Below are 17635 nucleotides of genomic sequence, written 5' to 3'. Positions count from 1 at the left end.
CAGGATTGGTTAAAAAACCTCAAAGAAATAGACTTCCTGTGTGCATACATTTCCTAGAAGGAAACGAAACTATAAGGAATACACATACTTATACTGTTCTCAATGCACGTGGCATTTTATATGTTCCAGGCAAATCACAGGACCCTTCTTATACTGGTTAATAAAAGTCAACAAAACTGTTACACTAAACTGGCCATTATATGTGAGCAGACACTGTGTACGCACAACACCCTAATAAATGTGACTGTACTTCATGTCAATCGACCAATGCTTTCTTTGAAAAATCATGTATTTCTATTTTCTGTGTATGAATGTTTTGTCCGAATGTGCTTGCCTGCTGTCATGGAGGTTGGAGGAGAGCATGGAGCCCTTGGAGCTGGAGTTACAGACGGCTGAGAGCCATGGTGCGGGTGCTGGGAACTAAAGCTAGGTCTGGCAGCAAGGCTCTTGTCGCCTCAAGAAATGTTTCCTTGACCTTACAAGACAGAGACTCAAACCCCTGGCTTACCATGATTGTGTAGTTGACGTTAATGGCCTCGTCGGCACAGGGGACGCTCCTCTGAAGAGGGCTCGCATCACTCTTCCTTTTCCTTACTACATCATAGATGGGGTTTCGAGGTTGCTGGTTCTGCAGAATTTTTTTCAGTTGCTTTTCCAGACGTTGTGGGGCGTTGTTAACTACTTCAAAAACTCCATAGTCCATATTAAATCGAATTGCCTCTGTAAAGGTCTGTAATATAAAGTATGAAAAAAAATCTTAAAACTTAAAATACAGAAATCCATTGTCTCTAGGAGGGCCTGACGTCATGCATTCATTTTCTCAATCATTGTCTCTTCCCTTTTAGAATCTTGAAAATCTTGGCTAGAGGCCAGGGATCGGCTGAAGGCTTCCTTACCAAGGAATGCACGCCATGGGAAAGGACCAGGGCTTACGGGGTAAGAATGAAGGACGGAAGAAGAAAGAATAATCCTCCTATTGTCTTTTATAGCCCCAGGAATCACGAAAGCTAGCAAGTTCTCTTTCCCGAAAGGGGACAATTAGCTACAGAATGTTCTTCATTTAAGACTACTTCAGCACTATTCTTCACATGATGACAAAAAAGTACTGAAGGTCTCCCAAGTTTTATTTAAAGATAGCTACTCAATAACCCACAGCTATCAGCAGCCGGGTTTGAACACCAGCTCATTGGTGAATAGCTAGAGACTGGGGGCAAAACTGTTAAGGATTTTTAGGTCCTCTATTTCCATAAGATTAATGGCACATTGACGATATCTTCTCGAAGTTTGTCCTTTAAATCTTGGGTCCGTTTTTTTAGACTATTCATTTACTTAAGGGTAGCTGCAGTGGCCTGACCACTCACTCATGTAATTTACAGATGCTTAGCCAAGTGGTAGATGGCATTAAACTCTTTTCTGTGGATTCCTGGGTGCCCCCAGGTAGAGTGCTGCTGTGTACACTATAGTTGTAATGCAGTAAGTTGCAGGGCATCTTTGTAAAATTTAACAAACATGTGCACGCACAAACGCGCGCGCGCGTGTGCACACACACACACACACACACACACACACACACACACACACACACACACAGACTCCTGAGATATCATATGGGATCACACCTCAAGAGATCAGCTGCTCCTCATTCTAAGGTATTTAATGCATGGACAATAGACTTAAGATGAATATCAGTCTATATTCTACAGCCCCTCAGACCTTGACTCCAATATGACAAGTCTGACTCAATAAGTACAATCAGGAAATTGCCTGTAAGGTTTCTTTGATAACCACATTTTATTAGTGACCTAGTATATCTGTCTTTTAAATATAGGATTCAAGCCGACAATATGTGCCTAGATGTCAAAAATGCAGTCCTTGATAAGGTACCACTAGACTGAAGAGATTAAACAGGTATCACAACTACTTCCAACTCCTGAGACAGCTGCTTACAGACACTGATGCTGAGGTAGTTGAGGGATGGTCAGCCATGGATTCCGAGCTATGCAGCGGTAGGCTGAGTAATAGAATCAAGCCTGACTGGTCCCAAAAATAGTGCATCTTCCTTCTTCCCTGGATTGCCTCCCACATGAGAAAGAGAGCGTGTGTGACCACTTTTTCTGTGCCAGGTACTGTGCTAAGCAGTAAGCCTGTGAGGTTAGTACGGCTTCAAGGCCACCATTTTGATTTTAATGCCTAGCCTCTCATTTTCTCTGGCCCTGCTAATAAAGGCTCAGATTCATGAAGCTCTACAGAGTTAAGATGGTTCTGGAATAACTACAGGCAAAGCAGGGTAAGAAGCAAAAGAGAAAGCCTTGAGGTCAGTAAGGGAGGAGGACAATAGAGGGTTTAGCATGTCAGAACCAAGGTCCCCTGTTAATGCTCTGGGACACAGGAGGCATTGCAGCATCCTAACTAGGGGAGCCGCACTGACCAGTTCAGTTCCTTGGTAGAAGTCTGGAGGTGTATGTCTCCTTGCCACATGGGCTGGGGAGTTAGGCTGACCCATGCAAGAAAAGAGCCATCGATACCCTAGGGGGGATTTGGTGTCACTGTGTAGAAACTGCCTTCAAGCCCAGGTCTGCTGTGGCAGTTACCGGCTAGCTGTGTAAAGCAAAACTGAAGCTAAGAGCGGCTAAGGCTCTCTTTGTGGTATAACAAGTGCTCCAATGTGCCTGCCACAGAACCCAGGAAATTTTAGACAGGGATCGTGGTGGGTGTGGTAGGCCAGCTCAGAATCCATCCTAACTTCCTGAAACGCACAATCTAGAAAACTAAAAGTCATTGTTTTCAGACTCCATGTTCTACAGTCTGAAGTGTGGCTCAGGCTGTGCTGCTTATCCACGCTTCCAGAACCAGCTGGACTCTGAACCAAGCTAAGAGGCACAACAGGTGCATCCAATATAGGAGGAAAAGCGGAAGACATGACCACATTAAAATGAGGAGAGGGATTGGTCGAAAAATAGGACAGGGCAGGAAGAGGCAGTGCACATTTGTAAAAGCAGAATTAGGGAGACTGAGGCAAGAGGATCAAGAGTTCAAGGCCAGCCTGGTCTATGTGACGAGTGGCAGGTTGGCCGGGGCTCTATAATGAGACCCCATTTCAAACAGATACATGAATGCACAATATGTTAAGTTGCGCACGCGCAGCATGGGGGCGTGTGCTTGTACTTCAAGCTAGTCAGAGGGCGGAGACAGGAGAACTGCCTGAGGCCAAGTTCAGCAGTGAACCTCGCCAGGGCAGCTGAACAGCAGAGAGGCCCTGTCTCTGAAAACCTCACCAGGACAGCCTGGATAACAGAGTGACCTTGTCTTAAATTAAAAAAAAAAAAAATGTTTAGGCCTAAGAATGTTTAAAGCTAAGTATGGTGGTACATGACTTTTGTCATACCACGTGGGAAGTTGAGGGAGGAGGAGCGGAGTCCAGGGTCATCTTTGGCTACCTAGAGAGTTCAAATCCACCCTAGGATACAAGATCTAGTCTTTAAAAAAAAAAAAGATTATTTAAGGCTTAAAAGTCTCTGCCAAGGGTACTGTTTTTCTGCTTTAAAAGCTGTGTTAGATTAGATCTCAGGAAGTCCTTAATAGCACTATGATTCCAAAATTATAAAATGTCAAATAGCAAGTTCAAATATTTCCCCATTAACTTATTTCAACAATATCAAAAATTGCAAATGTTCACGTGTCAATTCCGATCCCAAGCTTAGAGATGCAGTGATGAATAAAGCATCGTTTTGTCCTTTGAAGGAACAAGTATATAAACATTTTTTTCCTGTGATAAAGTTAACAAAACATTAGCTTACATTAAAATCCATGTGAATGCAAATGCCAGTGGGGAGATACGTCTGCAAAGACAGGGAAACAATGCTGGGAGATTATGTCTGGTCTGGTTAGCACTTGAAAATATATTTAGCTAAACTAGAATTTATACTGGAAAGAGCAGGCAGAATGGTTAAATGGGGGAAATGGTGGAGAAACTACTGAGCTAAAGGGGGCAGAGGTTTTAACTAGATAACTGAAGGGGCCTTCCATGTCTAATACCCCATCTGCTCATGGCTGGCTCTGCAGGAGAAGTGAGGCTGTAGCTGTCTTCAGTAGGGTTATCACTGCTGTGATGAAACACCACAACTAAAGCAAGTTGGGGAGGAAAGGGCTTGTCTGGCTGACACGTCCACAGCGCTGTTCATCATCAAAGTCAGTCAAGACAGGCACCCAACAAGCAGGGCAGGAACCTAGAGGCAGGAGCTGAAGCCATGGAGGGGTGCTGCTTACTGGCTCGCTCCTCATGGCTCGCTCAGCCTTTTCTTATAGAACCCAGGACCGCCAGCCCAGGGTGGGACCACACAGAATGGGCTGGGTCTTCCCCTTGTCAACCACTGATTGAGAAAATGCCCTAGAGATTGATCTGATGGAGGCGTCTTCTCATTTGAGGGTCCCTCCTTTCAGATAACTCTAGTTTGTGTCAAGTTGACATAAAACTAGGCAGCACTGCACGTTCAATCCTCCGGTCAGAGGAGCCAATTTCATTATTTCTCCATCAGGTCATCCATTTATACAGTACTGAATCTTTGCTCAGTGACACGATGTGATAGATGATGTGTCACTGTACCGAGCCCCCAACTGAAACGAGTGAGGCACAGAGTCTCCCTAACCTAGCAGAAAAGACACGAGAACACACGTAGACAAGAACGACTGTCTACGAGAGGAATGAACTCTAAACCCAGGAACTAAGTCAAATCAAACTTAATCCCAAGTAGCCCTGTGGAGTCCTTGAAAGCACCATGAAGGGCAATGCTGTGTCCAACACCCTTCAGTCTGGAAACGAGTCGCTGACCGCAGCTGCTGGCCAGGTGAAGCCGTAGGCCTGTGTTTAATGCTCATGTTGCAGAGGATATTTATGTTTAATGGTGGAATTGCCCTTCTATAGTGAGATTATTGCATTTTTAAGAGGCAAGAATGGAAGCGGGGGAGATGTCTCAGCAGTTAAGAACACAGGCTACTCTTCCAGAAGACGCAGGTTCAATTCCCAGCACCCATATGGCAGCTCAGTTTCAGAGGATCTGATACCCTCACACAGACAAACATGCAGGAAAAAACATCAATGCACAAAAAAAAATTTTTTTAATTAATAAATGTTAAAAGAACTGTAAACAAGAGGCAAGAAGGAGGAGCCGCATCAGGGAATAGCAGATTGTCACTTCCTGTCTCGCACCTCTCTAGACATGTTCATAGAATGGCACACCACACAAAATCACCTTCTGTCTTACAACCATCCTTGTTCTGTGTGCGAGCACGTCCATCTCAGCTGATATGACAGCGCGGATGTTTCAGTGCTCCATGAACAAATAAAAAGCACAAGAGAAGTACTGCAACGCACATGAGGATTCATTTAACTGTCTTCGGGAAATTGAGGAAGAGGAGTAGAAAGTGGAATGAATGCTCAAGGTGGGTCTTAAAGGGTGAACTGGTAGTCACCAGATAGACAACACAAACAAACAAACAACACCTAAAGAAAGAGCCAGGGCACCAAGATACAGGCGCATGAAAGAAAAAGGCAGCCCAGGCAAACTGCAGGCATTGCTGAGGCTTAGCGGGTACCGGGACTATAAGACAGAATCCCAGAGAGAAGGCAAGAAGTCTAGTTCATCAGGGACCTAGGTCATCAGGGACCTGCCATTGCACTCTACACTTCCTGGTGGAAGTGGTCCCCAACTCAGTGGTTCTCAGAGTACACGGTTCCTTGGTCAGCTGCATCAGCATCTGTCAGAACCTTTGAGAAATGCCAGTTCTCAGGCCCCTCCCTAGAGCCTGAAACAGGATGGAGCCCAGGCCTCTCTCCCCTTTGAGGAGGTGCTAGTTCTAGCACCCACTGAGAACCTTCCCTTCGGAAGGGATGGAGAGGGCGCTGCCGAGGTGGGTTTGGCTTCCGGGGTGGGGGAGGGGCAGGGTCTGGGTTAGGACAAACTCCAGAGGCCACATGCTGCCCACTCCCGGCCGCTGGCTGCCCTGAACTAACTATCAGTAAACGACATGGAGAGTGGGGGGAACCAGAAAGGGGTGACACTGAAAAGTTGAGTGAACAAATTTTTCACAAAACACAGTTTTTAATCATACAACAGAAAAGCCTTCGGTTTGTGCCTCAGACCCAGACCAGTGCCTACAGACTGCGCCTTTTCGGACTTAATTTTCTCATTTCGACGGGGTCGTCTTCTAAATGTTCTAGAACAGATTGGCCTGAAGGTGGTGAGAGCTAGCTTTGTGGCACTAGTCATCCATGTGCAAAAAAATATTTTCACAGAAAAAGCAAGTGCATGAAAATATTTTTTACCACAATAAATTGCTGGTTCCACATTTCTCTGAAAAGAAGGGGAGGGGAGACAAAAAAAAATAAAAATAAAAGCCTGTGAATAATTAGTGTTGTGCTTAAACTGCCAGCGCAGCACCACTGAAACCTACCGGTGCCAAATTATTTAGCTGAACAGTATTTAAATGAAAAACTAATGACGAGGTTAATTTAATGCACGTCCATCTCTGCTCCAACTGTCTCTACTAATTGGGCTCCAAAGCTGTATTTCAAACACGAGCCCTCATCAGCGAATAAAAACCATCTGACGACTTGAATACAACAAGTCGGTTACCAATAACAACTTATTCTAACTTTTATTGACATTTTAGATGCTGAACTGTAAATTGTTTACCAGGCACGCAACAGTGAGATACAAGGAATGATGTGTCACATGAGCTGTACGGAGGAAGATTGCCTGGTTAGCAAAATGAGTTCCAGCAGGTACCCCGAGTGCTGCACGTGAGCGCTCCAGGGTTTATCAAAACACCCAGAGGTATAAACGCCGAACTAAACAGTCACCTAAGCTCCTCGAACAGGCCTTTGAAAACCAATCTCTTGAGTACTTAAATTTTGGCAACAGAAGACCCAAGACCTCCATCTCAGCCCAGTCATCTCTCAGATTTATATTCTTTCCTCATCCCCTTCCCCCAACATATAACTCTTCCATAAAGCTGCAAGAAATTATAATAGTTTACAGATTTAAAAAAAAAAAGTGTGGAGAATCAGGCCAAAAAAAGTTATGGTAAAATTCCAAAAGTGCATGGCTAAGCAGAGTCTGGCAAACATATGGCATACCTATCCTCGCGAGGAGGGTATAGCACAGGCCACTCCTTCAGCTTCTGCAAACCATAAATGTCACAAACATGTGAAACCACCCACAGAGGACCAACCTAAATCTATGTGGGCTCATCTACTCCATCCCACAACAGTCACTGAGCACAAAACACACAAAACAAAACCAAAGGGAAAAATGTTTTCGCACTACAGCACAGAAGAAAGCCTAATGAGCAAACACTTGTCCATAAAGAGTTGACAGAAAGAAAAAAAAAAAGAAAAAAAAGAACTTCCAGACACCAAATGAAAACAATATCTGAATGTGAACTTGGCTTGCGAAGAAACAGAATGAAGTTATGAAAGCTAAGATTTGGGAAGTGCCACAATCATTTATAACAGAGGCGACTGTCCTGGATTTCCCTCATCAAAAACAACATGGGGCAGGCTACCAGCCACCCAGCTCTGGATCCTCCGGGTCCCAAGGGTGTGATGGTGTAATGGGAGGAAGTCACAAGGGAGCCAAAGGCTGATCCACGGGCCCATTTTGGCCTTGGGCATGTTCCTGCAAAGGTGGGGTGGGGTCTCGGAAGGCTCAGGAGCCTACGTATTGACCTGTGACCCTGAGATGTTTGGCTCTCGTCTCGGGCTGATGCTGTGGTTGTGTGGAATGTGATAAGGAGGGAAGTGGGAAGATAGAATAGGAGGATTTTACATGGAACGTGCAGAAATGAGAAAGAGATGATTCTTAAAGAGTTCGGGGATGCAGAAGAGACCTGGCTTGCAGATATACTGTGTTGATTCTAAGCTGAAATAAACAGGGAAGAAGAAATTGACATCTTTTTCATCTGGGTAACTCCAGCCTTCCACCATAGTAGGCAGGTACATGATAGATTAGATAGACAGACAGACAGACAGGTAGGTAGGTAGATAAATGAAAAATACTCTTTTTTGTTGTTGCTGTTGTTTGGTATGTTTGGTTTTTTGTTTTGTTTTGGTTTTCAAGACAGGGTTTCTCAGTGTAGCCCTGGATGTCCTAGAACTCACTTTGTAGACCAGGCTGGCCTCGAACTCACAGAGATCGTCTGCCCCTGCCTCCCGAGTGCTGGCATTACAGGTGTGCGCCACCATCCCCCAGCTAAATTCTTTTTATACAACAAGAATGTGGAATAAGATCCATCCCACATCCATCAATATGATAATTTTCTAATATTGATCATAGGAATCATTTAAGGGAAATTTTTACAGGAAAAAAATTTTCTCTTCCCCTTCACTCCCTTCCTCTCTTCTGACACATTCCCAGCCTCCACCTGACCACCCCACATTCCCAGCCTCCACCTGACCACCCCGAATTCCCAGCCTCCATCTGACCACCCCACATTCCCAGCCTCCACCTGACCACCCCACATTCCCAGCCTCCACCTGACCACCCCACATTCCCTGCCTCCACCTGACCACCCCACATTCCCAGCCTCCACCTGACCACCCCACATTCCCAGCCTCCATCTGACCACCCCACATTCCCTGCCTCCACCTGACCACCCCACATTCCCAGCCTCCACCTGACCACCCCACATTCCCAGCCTCCATCTGACCACCCCACATTCCCTGCCTCCACCTGACCACCCCACATTCCCAGCCTCCACCTGACCACCCCACATTCCCAGCCTCCATCTGACCACCCCACATTCCCAGCCTCCATCTGACCACCCCACATTCCCAGCCTCCACCTGACCACCCCACATTCCCAGCCTCCATCTGACCACCCCGCATTCCCAGCCTCCACCTGACCACCCCACATTCCCAGCCTCCACCTGACCACCCCGCATTCCCAGCCTCCACCTGACCACCTCGCATTCCCAGCCTCCACCTGACCACCCCACATTCCCAGCCTCCACCTGACCACCCCACATTCCCAGCCTCCACCTGACCACCCCACATTCCCAGCCTCCACCTGACCACCCCACATTCCCAGCCTCCACCTGACCACCCCACATTCCCAGCCTCCACCTGACCACCCCACATTCCCAGCCTCCATCTGACCACCCCACATTCCCAGCCTCCATCTGACCACCCCACATTCCCAGCCTCCACCTGACCACCCCACATTCCCAGCCTCCATCTGACCACCCCGCATTCCCAGCCTCCACCTGACCACCCCGCATTCCCAGCCTCCACCTGACCACCCCACATTCCCAGCCTCCACCTGACCACCCCACATTCCCAGCCTCCACCTGACCACCCCACATTCCCAGCCTCCATCTGACCACCCCACATTCCCAGCCTCCATCTGACCACCCCACATTCCCAGCCTCCACCTGACCACCCCACATTCCCAGCCTCCATCTGACCACCCCACATTCCCAGCCTCCACCTGACCACCCCACATTCCCAGCCTCCACCTGACCACCCCGCATTCCCAGCCTCCACCTGACCACCTCGCATTCCCAGCCTCCACCTGACCACCCCACATTCCCAGCCTCCACCTGACCACCCCACATTCCCAGCCTCCACCTGACCACCCCACATTCCCAGCCTCCACCTGACCACCCCGCATTCCCAGCCTCCACCTGACCACCTCGCATTCCCAGCCTCCACCTGACCACCCCACATTCCCAGCCTCCACCTGACCACCCCACATTCCCAGCCTCCACCTGACCACCCCACATTCCCAGCCTCCACCTGACCACCTCGCATTCCCAGCCTCCACCTGACTACCCCCATCCCAGCCTCCTCTTGACTACCCCCTAGTTCATGAAGGTTTACTGCTTCCCAAGCCAGCCATCTTATTGTTTGAAAACTAGACTCTTGTGAATTGGGCCCTAGCCTCCTTCGAGAGTCACGGGATGCTAACGCACTTTCCTTGGTTAGATGCTTAGGTCTTTGGAAGGGTTACCCCCTTCGGCCCCTGCCACCTAGCCTCAAGCCAGCTTCAACACTCACGTTCTCTCCAGCCTTTCTCATCTGACTGCTTTCCTGAGTTTCCACCGGCCGAGTCTCCGTGAGACTGGCTTGGCAAAGCAACTCTTAACATATGGGACCGGGCTCGCAACACAATGTTCCAAATGTGGTCTACAGTTCAGCCTTTTCCAAAAAACACCGAGTGCCTTCTATGCTCCAGACCAATATTTTTCTTGATCTGAACTATCCCTCAGTCAATGCACCCTAGAAACACATTCGTGTTGTTTGCTTTACTTTGTTTAATTATCAGAGTAAGCCCGAGACGTCAGCCTGTTAGCCAAACGCCCTGTTTATGTTCTGTTGTTTGTTCTACAGTAAGACACTCGAGGCTTTCTGGGCCATGTGGCCTTCGGTGGACCCTGCCCTTCACTAGCTAAGTGACCTTACACTGGAAAAACATTGGTTCTCTTATGATTTCTCATCCAAGTTTCCAATAAAAATAATTTTTAAAAGACAAAACCAATGACAGATTTGTGTGGCGTGGGACAAAGGTTTCCAGACAGACCCTGACCCAAAATTCAGCTGAGGAGACTGCCTCATGTATTTCAGGGATAGAAGATGAGTCCGTGACATGAAGGGAAAAGCAAACTCTAATATGTCACACACACACACACACATGACCTCACTCTGTAGCAATCTTGTAAGATGCGCTAGTTTTGGTTTTCAGAGAAAAATGAAAAACAAAAGGTCAAGCATACATAAAAGGTTGTGGCATTTCTACACCTCAGGGGTAGTGAGGGGAGGGGCCAGAATCAATGGCGGCCCCACGGCACTCCTTCCTAACCGTTACGGAAGGAGAGCCAGGCAGAGTATGCAGAGCGCTTGTGCCTTGGTGGACACAGAAGACAGTGTAACACAAGTTCTGTGAAGGCGCTGTGGGCAGAAAGACTAAACTGAAGTCACACTACAAGGTCTTCAACTCCACCCTAAGGGAATGTGCCGTTCAGCCTGTGGGCTGTTAAGAATCAGCCCTACTGATATTAATTAGTGAACCCATTGAAATATTTGAAATTTAATTCACAGATAATGATGAGGGCTTTGGATGCAAATAAAGTATTATCAGCAGTTACGTGTATGAAGGGCATTGTTTCAGATGGAGTGGGCAAGGCCTTACTGAACAGAAGTGATATAAGTTAAGGAGAAACATGTCACAAAAGTCTCACAGAAGAGCGCTCCAGGCCAGACATCCTTGGTGTCTTGGTCAGGGTTACCATGGCTGTCATGAAAGACCACGACCTAAGCAATCTGGGGAGGAAAGGCTTATTAGGCTTACACATCCGGAACCACAGTCCGCTGAGGTGAGAACTCAAACTGGGCAGGAAGCTGGAAGCAGGAGACAATGCAGATGGAAGGATGCTGCTTGCTTGCTTGCTTGCTTGCTTGCTTTGCTTGCTTTGCTTTGCTTGCTTGCTTGCTTGCTTGCTTGCTTGCTTGCTTGCTTTGCTTGCTTTGCTTGCTTGCTTGCTTGCTTGCTTTGCTTGCTGGCTTGCTGGCTTGCTGGCTTGCTGGCTTGCTTTGCTTGCTTGCTTTGCTTGCTGGCTTGCTGGCTTGCTGGCTTGCTGGCTTGCTGGCTTGCTTTGCTTGCTTATTTGCTTGCTTTGCTTGCTTTGCTTGCTTGCTTGCTTGCTTGCTTGCTTTGCTTTGCTTGCTTACTTATTTGCTTGCTTTGCTTGTTTCCTTGTTTGCTTGTTTGCTTGCTTTGCTTGCTTGCTTGCTTATTTGCTTGTTTGCCTGGCTTTGCTTGCTTGCCTGCCTTGGCTTACTCAGCCTGTTTTTTTTTTTAATAGAATCAAGGACAAGCTCAGGGACAGCCCCACCCATGATGGGCTGGGCCCTCCCCCACTGATCACTAATTAGGAAAATGTCCTACGGGTGTGCCTGCAGCTGAATCTTCCTTAATTAAGGTTCCCTTCCCCCGATGACTTTAGCTTGTGTTAAGTTGGCATAAAACTACCTAGTGTACTTGGCATATTAATTTTTAAGAAACACAAGGGCTGGTTAAGTTGGAAAAGAATAAGGGCGAGAAAGAGAGAGGAGATACGATTTAGGAGGTGGAGGGACTAAATCAGGAAGGCAGTTGAGTTTTGTTGCTGGTGTTATGGTAAGCCATAGGCCTTGTTTAAAGCAGAGTAGGAAGAAACATGATTCAATTTGTTGTTTTAATACTTTATTGAAATCATAATACACTATATTTACAGTTACCTAAAACACCAGTACCTGATCCAAAACGAGAGAGCTTGGTTTGGCAGGCTTGTAATTTTTATCTAAGTGCTCAGAAACCAAACATTACTAATCTGATCTAGAGCCCAGCCAGGCCCTTGCCTTGAGAATTCATCATTCCTTCTCCTTTCTGCCCTCAAATTCTTTTTGAAAATCTGTGACAGCTTTTTCCTTTTGCGGTGTGAAGAATTGGTAATTGACAGGTTGCCTAGAAGTGGTACACATGTGCAAACCGAGCTAGAGAAAGGAAGAAGGCTGGGAGTGGAACGGCAAAAGAAATTAGAGAGAAGGAACAGAGCCAGGGAGGTCTCTGCACTGGATCCACGCACGAGTGCGTGCGTGCGTGCGTGCGTGCGTGCGTGCGTGCGTGCGTGCGTGGTGAAAAGCACAGCCCCATAGGGAGCTCCAAAGACTTCACACTGCTGCTTGACCTAAGGCCTAAAAGAAAACATACAAACTGGGAATGTAGATTTTGATTGGATGGCGGGATTATGGATTAATTTCCCCATAAATTTTATGAATTTCTCTCCTCTCTCTCTCTCTCTCTCTCTCTCTCTCTCTCTCTCTCTCCTTCTCTCTCCTGTCTCCTGTCTCCCCTCTCTCTCTTTAAAGACAGGGTCTGAAACAATGTAACTCAGGCTGCCCTCAAACTTAAGGCAATCCTCCTGCCTCCCCTTTCCAAGAAGCTGGGAGTACAGACACCAGTCATCATGCTCGCTTTGGTTTTCTGGCACTTTAATGTTGGCTTCTACAGCTTAATACAAAGTTTCTGGACACGGCAGGGAACCCATTTACTTCCCTGGAGCAAAGCACCAAGATACTCTCAAATCTTAGCACCAAAACATAAATGCTGAGAGATCCAAATTTAAGATTTAAAGTTGTTTTTTTTCTTTGATTGTTTGAGGGGAAGGGAGGTTGTGAGGTGCTGGGGATTGAACCCAGGGCTAGGTGCATGCTAGGTAAATGCTCTTCCACTGAGCTATATCCTACCCTCCCTGCACCTGTTTTTAAGGCATGGTCCCCAGTATCCTAGGCAGGCCCTGAACCTACCACCTCTGTGTATGCTAGGCAAGCACTATAGTAAGCTTGCTTCCTCACGTTTTACAGAATATGCCTCTTTGGGAAGGATGGAGATTTGAAGAGCCTAGCGTGGGGGAGACTATATAGCCTGGAAAAGCAGACTATACAGCAATTCTTTGCTGCTACTGGAGGCTGTATAAGAGGAATAGGCAGTGAGATCTAGAAAGAGAGGCCAGGAGAATGCCAGAGGCCTGTGGGAACAGCCCAGTGCTGCCTGGTCTACTTCTGGAAAGGGAAAGGGTGTCTGGGCAGCTCAGTCTAACTGTCCAGCTGGTTCCACTGCCCCCGGTTGTGTCAAATCAAGGAGGAAGCACAAAACGACTTTTTAAAAAAATTTTAGGTTATAACTTTATTTTGCCCATAGAGATGTTGGGAAATTGTCTTTATCAAATATTAATTCTTTTTCTCATAGACATTCTCATTTTTGTGCGATTTTTTTCCACTGGATATCATTTCTAGATTTCTTTTTCTCATCTGTGCTTTCTTCCAAATTCAAGAGAACATGATGCTTAGGAACACTTTAAAGTGCGCAGACTCCAATCCTCTTTGGTAAAGAGAACTGCAGCAGCATAGAGGAGCCAGAGATGGACACAAGGCAGGAGGAAAATGAGAAACATCTGAAAAGCCTCTGTCTCTGCCCTCCTTTGCCACTGTTCAGCCTTTTACCCTCTCGCTTTTCTCATACGACATAGGCTGCTTTGAAGATGTCCTATTCTTTTCATTCTATAGAATTCAGGTTTCTAACATTGGTTTTACAATATTTCCTAAATATACTCAGTAGGTATTGAGAATATCATGATTAGCCCACATGTGCACGGCTATACTACTCTCGTGTATTAGTCTGATGTAGAAAAATGAGTAACTCCAATAGCTGTATCATTGACTTCTGATTACAAATCAAGGAGAGGGAACAAGGAAAAGAGGGTAGTTTTTAAGACGCAGTGCTGTAAAAGAATATGCTGTATCCTTGGATGCATCATAATCACTTTCAGAATCATTTCACCGCTAGTGAGATAAAGAAAATTCACAAAACAAGCGCTCACACAGCGTCAGTCACTGGGACAGACCTTGCGAGAATGTGCCACTCAGTCCTTCCCCTTCAAAGGCCAGCGTGTGGCTGGCTCTAAGGCTCTAACGTCCTAACACCCCTTCCTCACAGTTTGCAGTGCACTCTTCACAATTGTTTGTGACTTCCCTATGTCCCAGTTCTTTGCTGGTTAACAGTGTTGTTTGGCTTGTTTGGTCTTGTTAAGACAGGGTGACCTCCGATCCCACCGACACCACCTCCCGAATGCTGGCATTACAGGCATGCGCCACCTGTGCCTGGTCTGTGTGGTGCTGGGGATCTGGGTGAGCGCGCTGTCAACTGAGCTATATTCACAGCCCTTTCCTTGTTAAAAAAATAATAATAATAAAAAGGTTTTCATGCTTTAATGGGCCATACCGAGAACTTTCTTAACTAACTTCCTTTGGCGTGTCCTTCCTCACTGACTTTACTTTCATAGGACGATATAAACCATCTCGGGAGCATCATCTCATGCTTCCCAACTCTCTGACCACCCACTCTATAATCACTGCTATTGGGCTGAAGCTCCATTACCTGGCACCCAGCTGTGTGTCCCGAGTCTTACTGCAGGCACAAACTCTAGTTGCTGTAAATACAAATTCTACTTTAATATCTTCCCAGATAATAATAGCCAGAGGTTTAAAAAAAAAAAGGTTTCTTGAGATTTGGACATTGCCCTTGTCAGGCGGCTGGAAGTCTAATGTGCTGCCAAACACAGAGGGCCAGGACTTCCCACAGGTGTCTTTTGATGCCCAGATAAAGCCCAGGCATCTGCAGTAAGACTATTTCTAAGTAGGTATCAAACCCAAATGTGTGACTATAAAGAGAGAGAAACTGAGAATTTTTTCTTAATTGATCTTTATTTTGATTTGTTTTTCTTCCTTCCTTCCCTTCTTCTTGTTTTGGTCAGGGTCTCATTCTATGGCCCAGGCTGGCCTTCAATTTATGTCAATTCTCCTGCCTCAGGCTTCCAAGTGCTGGGATTAGAGGGTTAGAAGCGTGACTAACCATACCCACAGTTTACTTTAACTGACCTTTATTTTTTTATTATTTTATTTTTGAGACCATGTCTCAGTCACTATGTAGTCCTGGCTAAGTAGGGATTTTCAGCATAGGCCAGGCTGGCTTCACTCTCATAAAGACCTACCCCTTTCTGCCTCCTGAGTGCCAGGATTAAAGTGTGTGCCACCTTGCCCAGCCCTTTAGTTGATCTAAGAAAACAATGTATTTGATAAATATGTCTGAAAAGATAGTCCAGTGGTTAAACCGCTTTGTTTTGGGGCTAGTGAGGTGGCTCTGTAAAGGCACCACCTTTACAGTCTGACAACCTGAGTTGTACTCAGTTCCATATAAGGTGGAAAGAGAAAACTGACTCACGACATTGTCCTCTGACCACATATGCACTCACGTGTGCATACACACACACGTGTGCATACACACACACATGCATATACACATACACTCGCACACACTAAGAATTTTTAGCTATGTTGCTTTAATAATGTATCCAATAGAACATCATAATGCACTCACAGGAAGGCTTAAGAATTCATTAAAGTAATCCACAAGGAAGTCGTCTGTTGCCAAACAATTTTCCTGCAAAGACACAAAAACATATTATGGCCATGTTATAAAGCATGCCTGTATTGCTGTGACTTACATCTTTGAGGCTTTTTATGTCAGGTACACACTGACCCCTCACTATACACCTCACACATCTCTGGGATGGACAGGAAAGTGGACGATAGCATGAGCTGAGCACTCAGGAGGCACAGAGCTGAGAGTTCAAGGCTGGCCTCAGCTGTGTAATGAATTCAAAGTAAACTGAACAACTTGAGACTTTGCCTCAACCACTACCCCCCTCAAAAGGAAGAAAACAGAGTGGGCTATTCTCCCAGAAGACCTTGCTACTGCAGCTAGCAAATAAAGGATGTAGCATGGCATGTAAGGGAAATATCAACAAATACTAACTAATGCACCACGTACATTTCCCAGACGTTAAAAATATGTACTCCATAGAAATAGAGATAGAAGGTCGACAAGATGGCTGAACAGGTAAAAAGCTTTTCACAAAAACCTGATGGCCTAGATTCAATCCCCCTAACTCTTGTGAAAGTAGAGAGAACAGATTCGATAGAGTTGTCCTCTTACTTCCACATGTGCGCTCATGCGCGCACGCACACACACACACACACACACACACACACACACACACACACACACATACACACACACACACACACACACACACACACACATACACACACACACACATACACACACAGAGAGGGAGAGAGAGAGAGAGAGAGAGAGAGAGAGAGAGAGAGAGAGAGAGAGAAATTAATCATAATAACAATAAATACAAACTTAAAGTAAATAAAAACAAAGGCAGATTTGTTTAAAAAAAAAAAGTAGCAAGAAGTGTTAGGAGTTAAGAAGAAATTAAGGATGTGAAATTCATTGCTGCTCAGTTGAAACGACTGGCTAAGCATTCAGTTTCTTCCCTGTATTGCCTGAGACTCAGCTTTCAGGATATGGATCCTGCTTGATTTTGGACACTGACACTCTCGCCAGTACATGTGTTCTGAGCACAGATTGTATACATTTTTTTCTGTAACTGTCTCATCCACCAACATAGCCACTTTTAAAACTGGCAAAATCAAACCACCACTGCCAAGAAGAAAACTGCCCTCCCCATCATAAAACACCTTATTTTATTAGTCATTGTTTCCACCGTGTCAAGAGCACATCATGGCTCACTCGGCTGAAAAGTACATGTGGTTATTTTATTGCTCATAATTATATTTCAATTTTGCAAATCTAACACGAAAGTTGAAACATGACACAATGCTATTATTTCCATATGGCTGATAATTTTCTTTTTATTACTAGCCAATTTTTAAAAATTAGTCAAGTAGCAGCTGGAGAGATAGCTCAGTTGGTAAAAGGGCTTGCTGTGTGAGCATTCGGACTTGACTTCAGTGCCCAGCGCTCACACAGGAAGCTGGTGCGGTGGTGCACACTTGCAATACCAACTCTGGGGAGGCGGAGACAGGAGTATCTCTGGTCAGTCTACTCAGCCTAGTCAGCAAGCACCCCTGTCAGAGGAGGAGGGGGGGAGAAGGTATCATTGAGGAGGAGGGGAAGAGGAGGAAGCAAAGAACAGTGGGTAGGCCCCGGAGGAGCAACACCCAGGG

The 17635-nt window shown here is 46.0% G+C and overlaps 2 protein-coding genes across 6 annotated transcripts in view; both read right to left on the bottom strand.

Annotated features, from left to right (window-relative positions):
* Positions 1–17635, bottom strand: part of RGS22 (regulator of G protein signaling 22) — a 118396-nt gene that overhangs the window by 90443 nt on the left and 10318 nt on the right. For 4 of the 5 annotated variants that reach the window (XM_084803057.1, XM_084803060.1, XM_084803061.1 and 1 more), the window contains exons 3-4: positions 15972–16034; positions 509–730 (exon numbers count right to left, since the gene is read on the bottom strand). In XM_084803057.1, the coding sequence (XP_084659183.1) occupies positions 509–730; positions 15972–16034 (285 nt within the window). The remainder of the gene's footprint in view (positions 1–508; positions 731–15971; positions 16035–17635) is intronic. The other variant, XM_084803059.1, reaches the window with a different exon arrangement.
* COX6C (cytochrome c oxidase subunit 6C) overlaps positions 1–17635 on the bottom strand; it is a 161895-nt gene that overhangs the window by 136823 nt on the left and 7437 nt on the right. The window lies entirely within an intron of this gene.

The sequence above is a fragment of the Acomys minous genome (genome assembly GCF_964271855.1).
Source record: "Acomys minous genome assembly, chromosome: 12".
NCBI classification, from domain to species: domain Eukaryota; kingdom Metazoa; phylum Chordata; class Mammalia; order Rodentia; family Muridae; genus Acomys; species Acomys minous.
The sequence above is the reverse complement of the archived record's forward strand: the minus strand, read 5'-3'. Positions and strand labels throughout refer to the sequence as shown.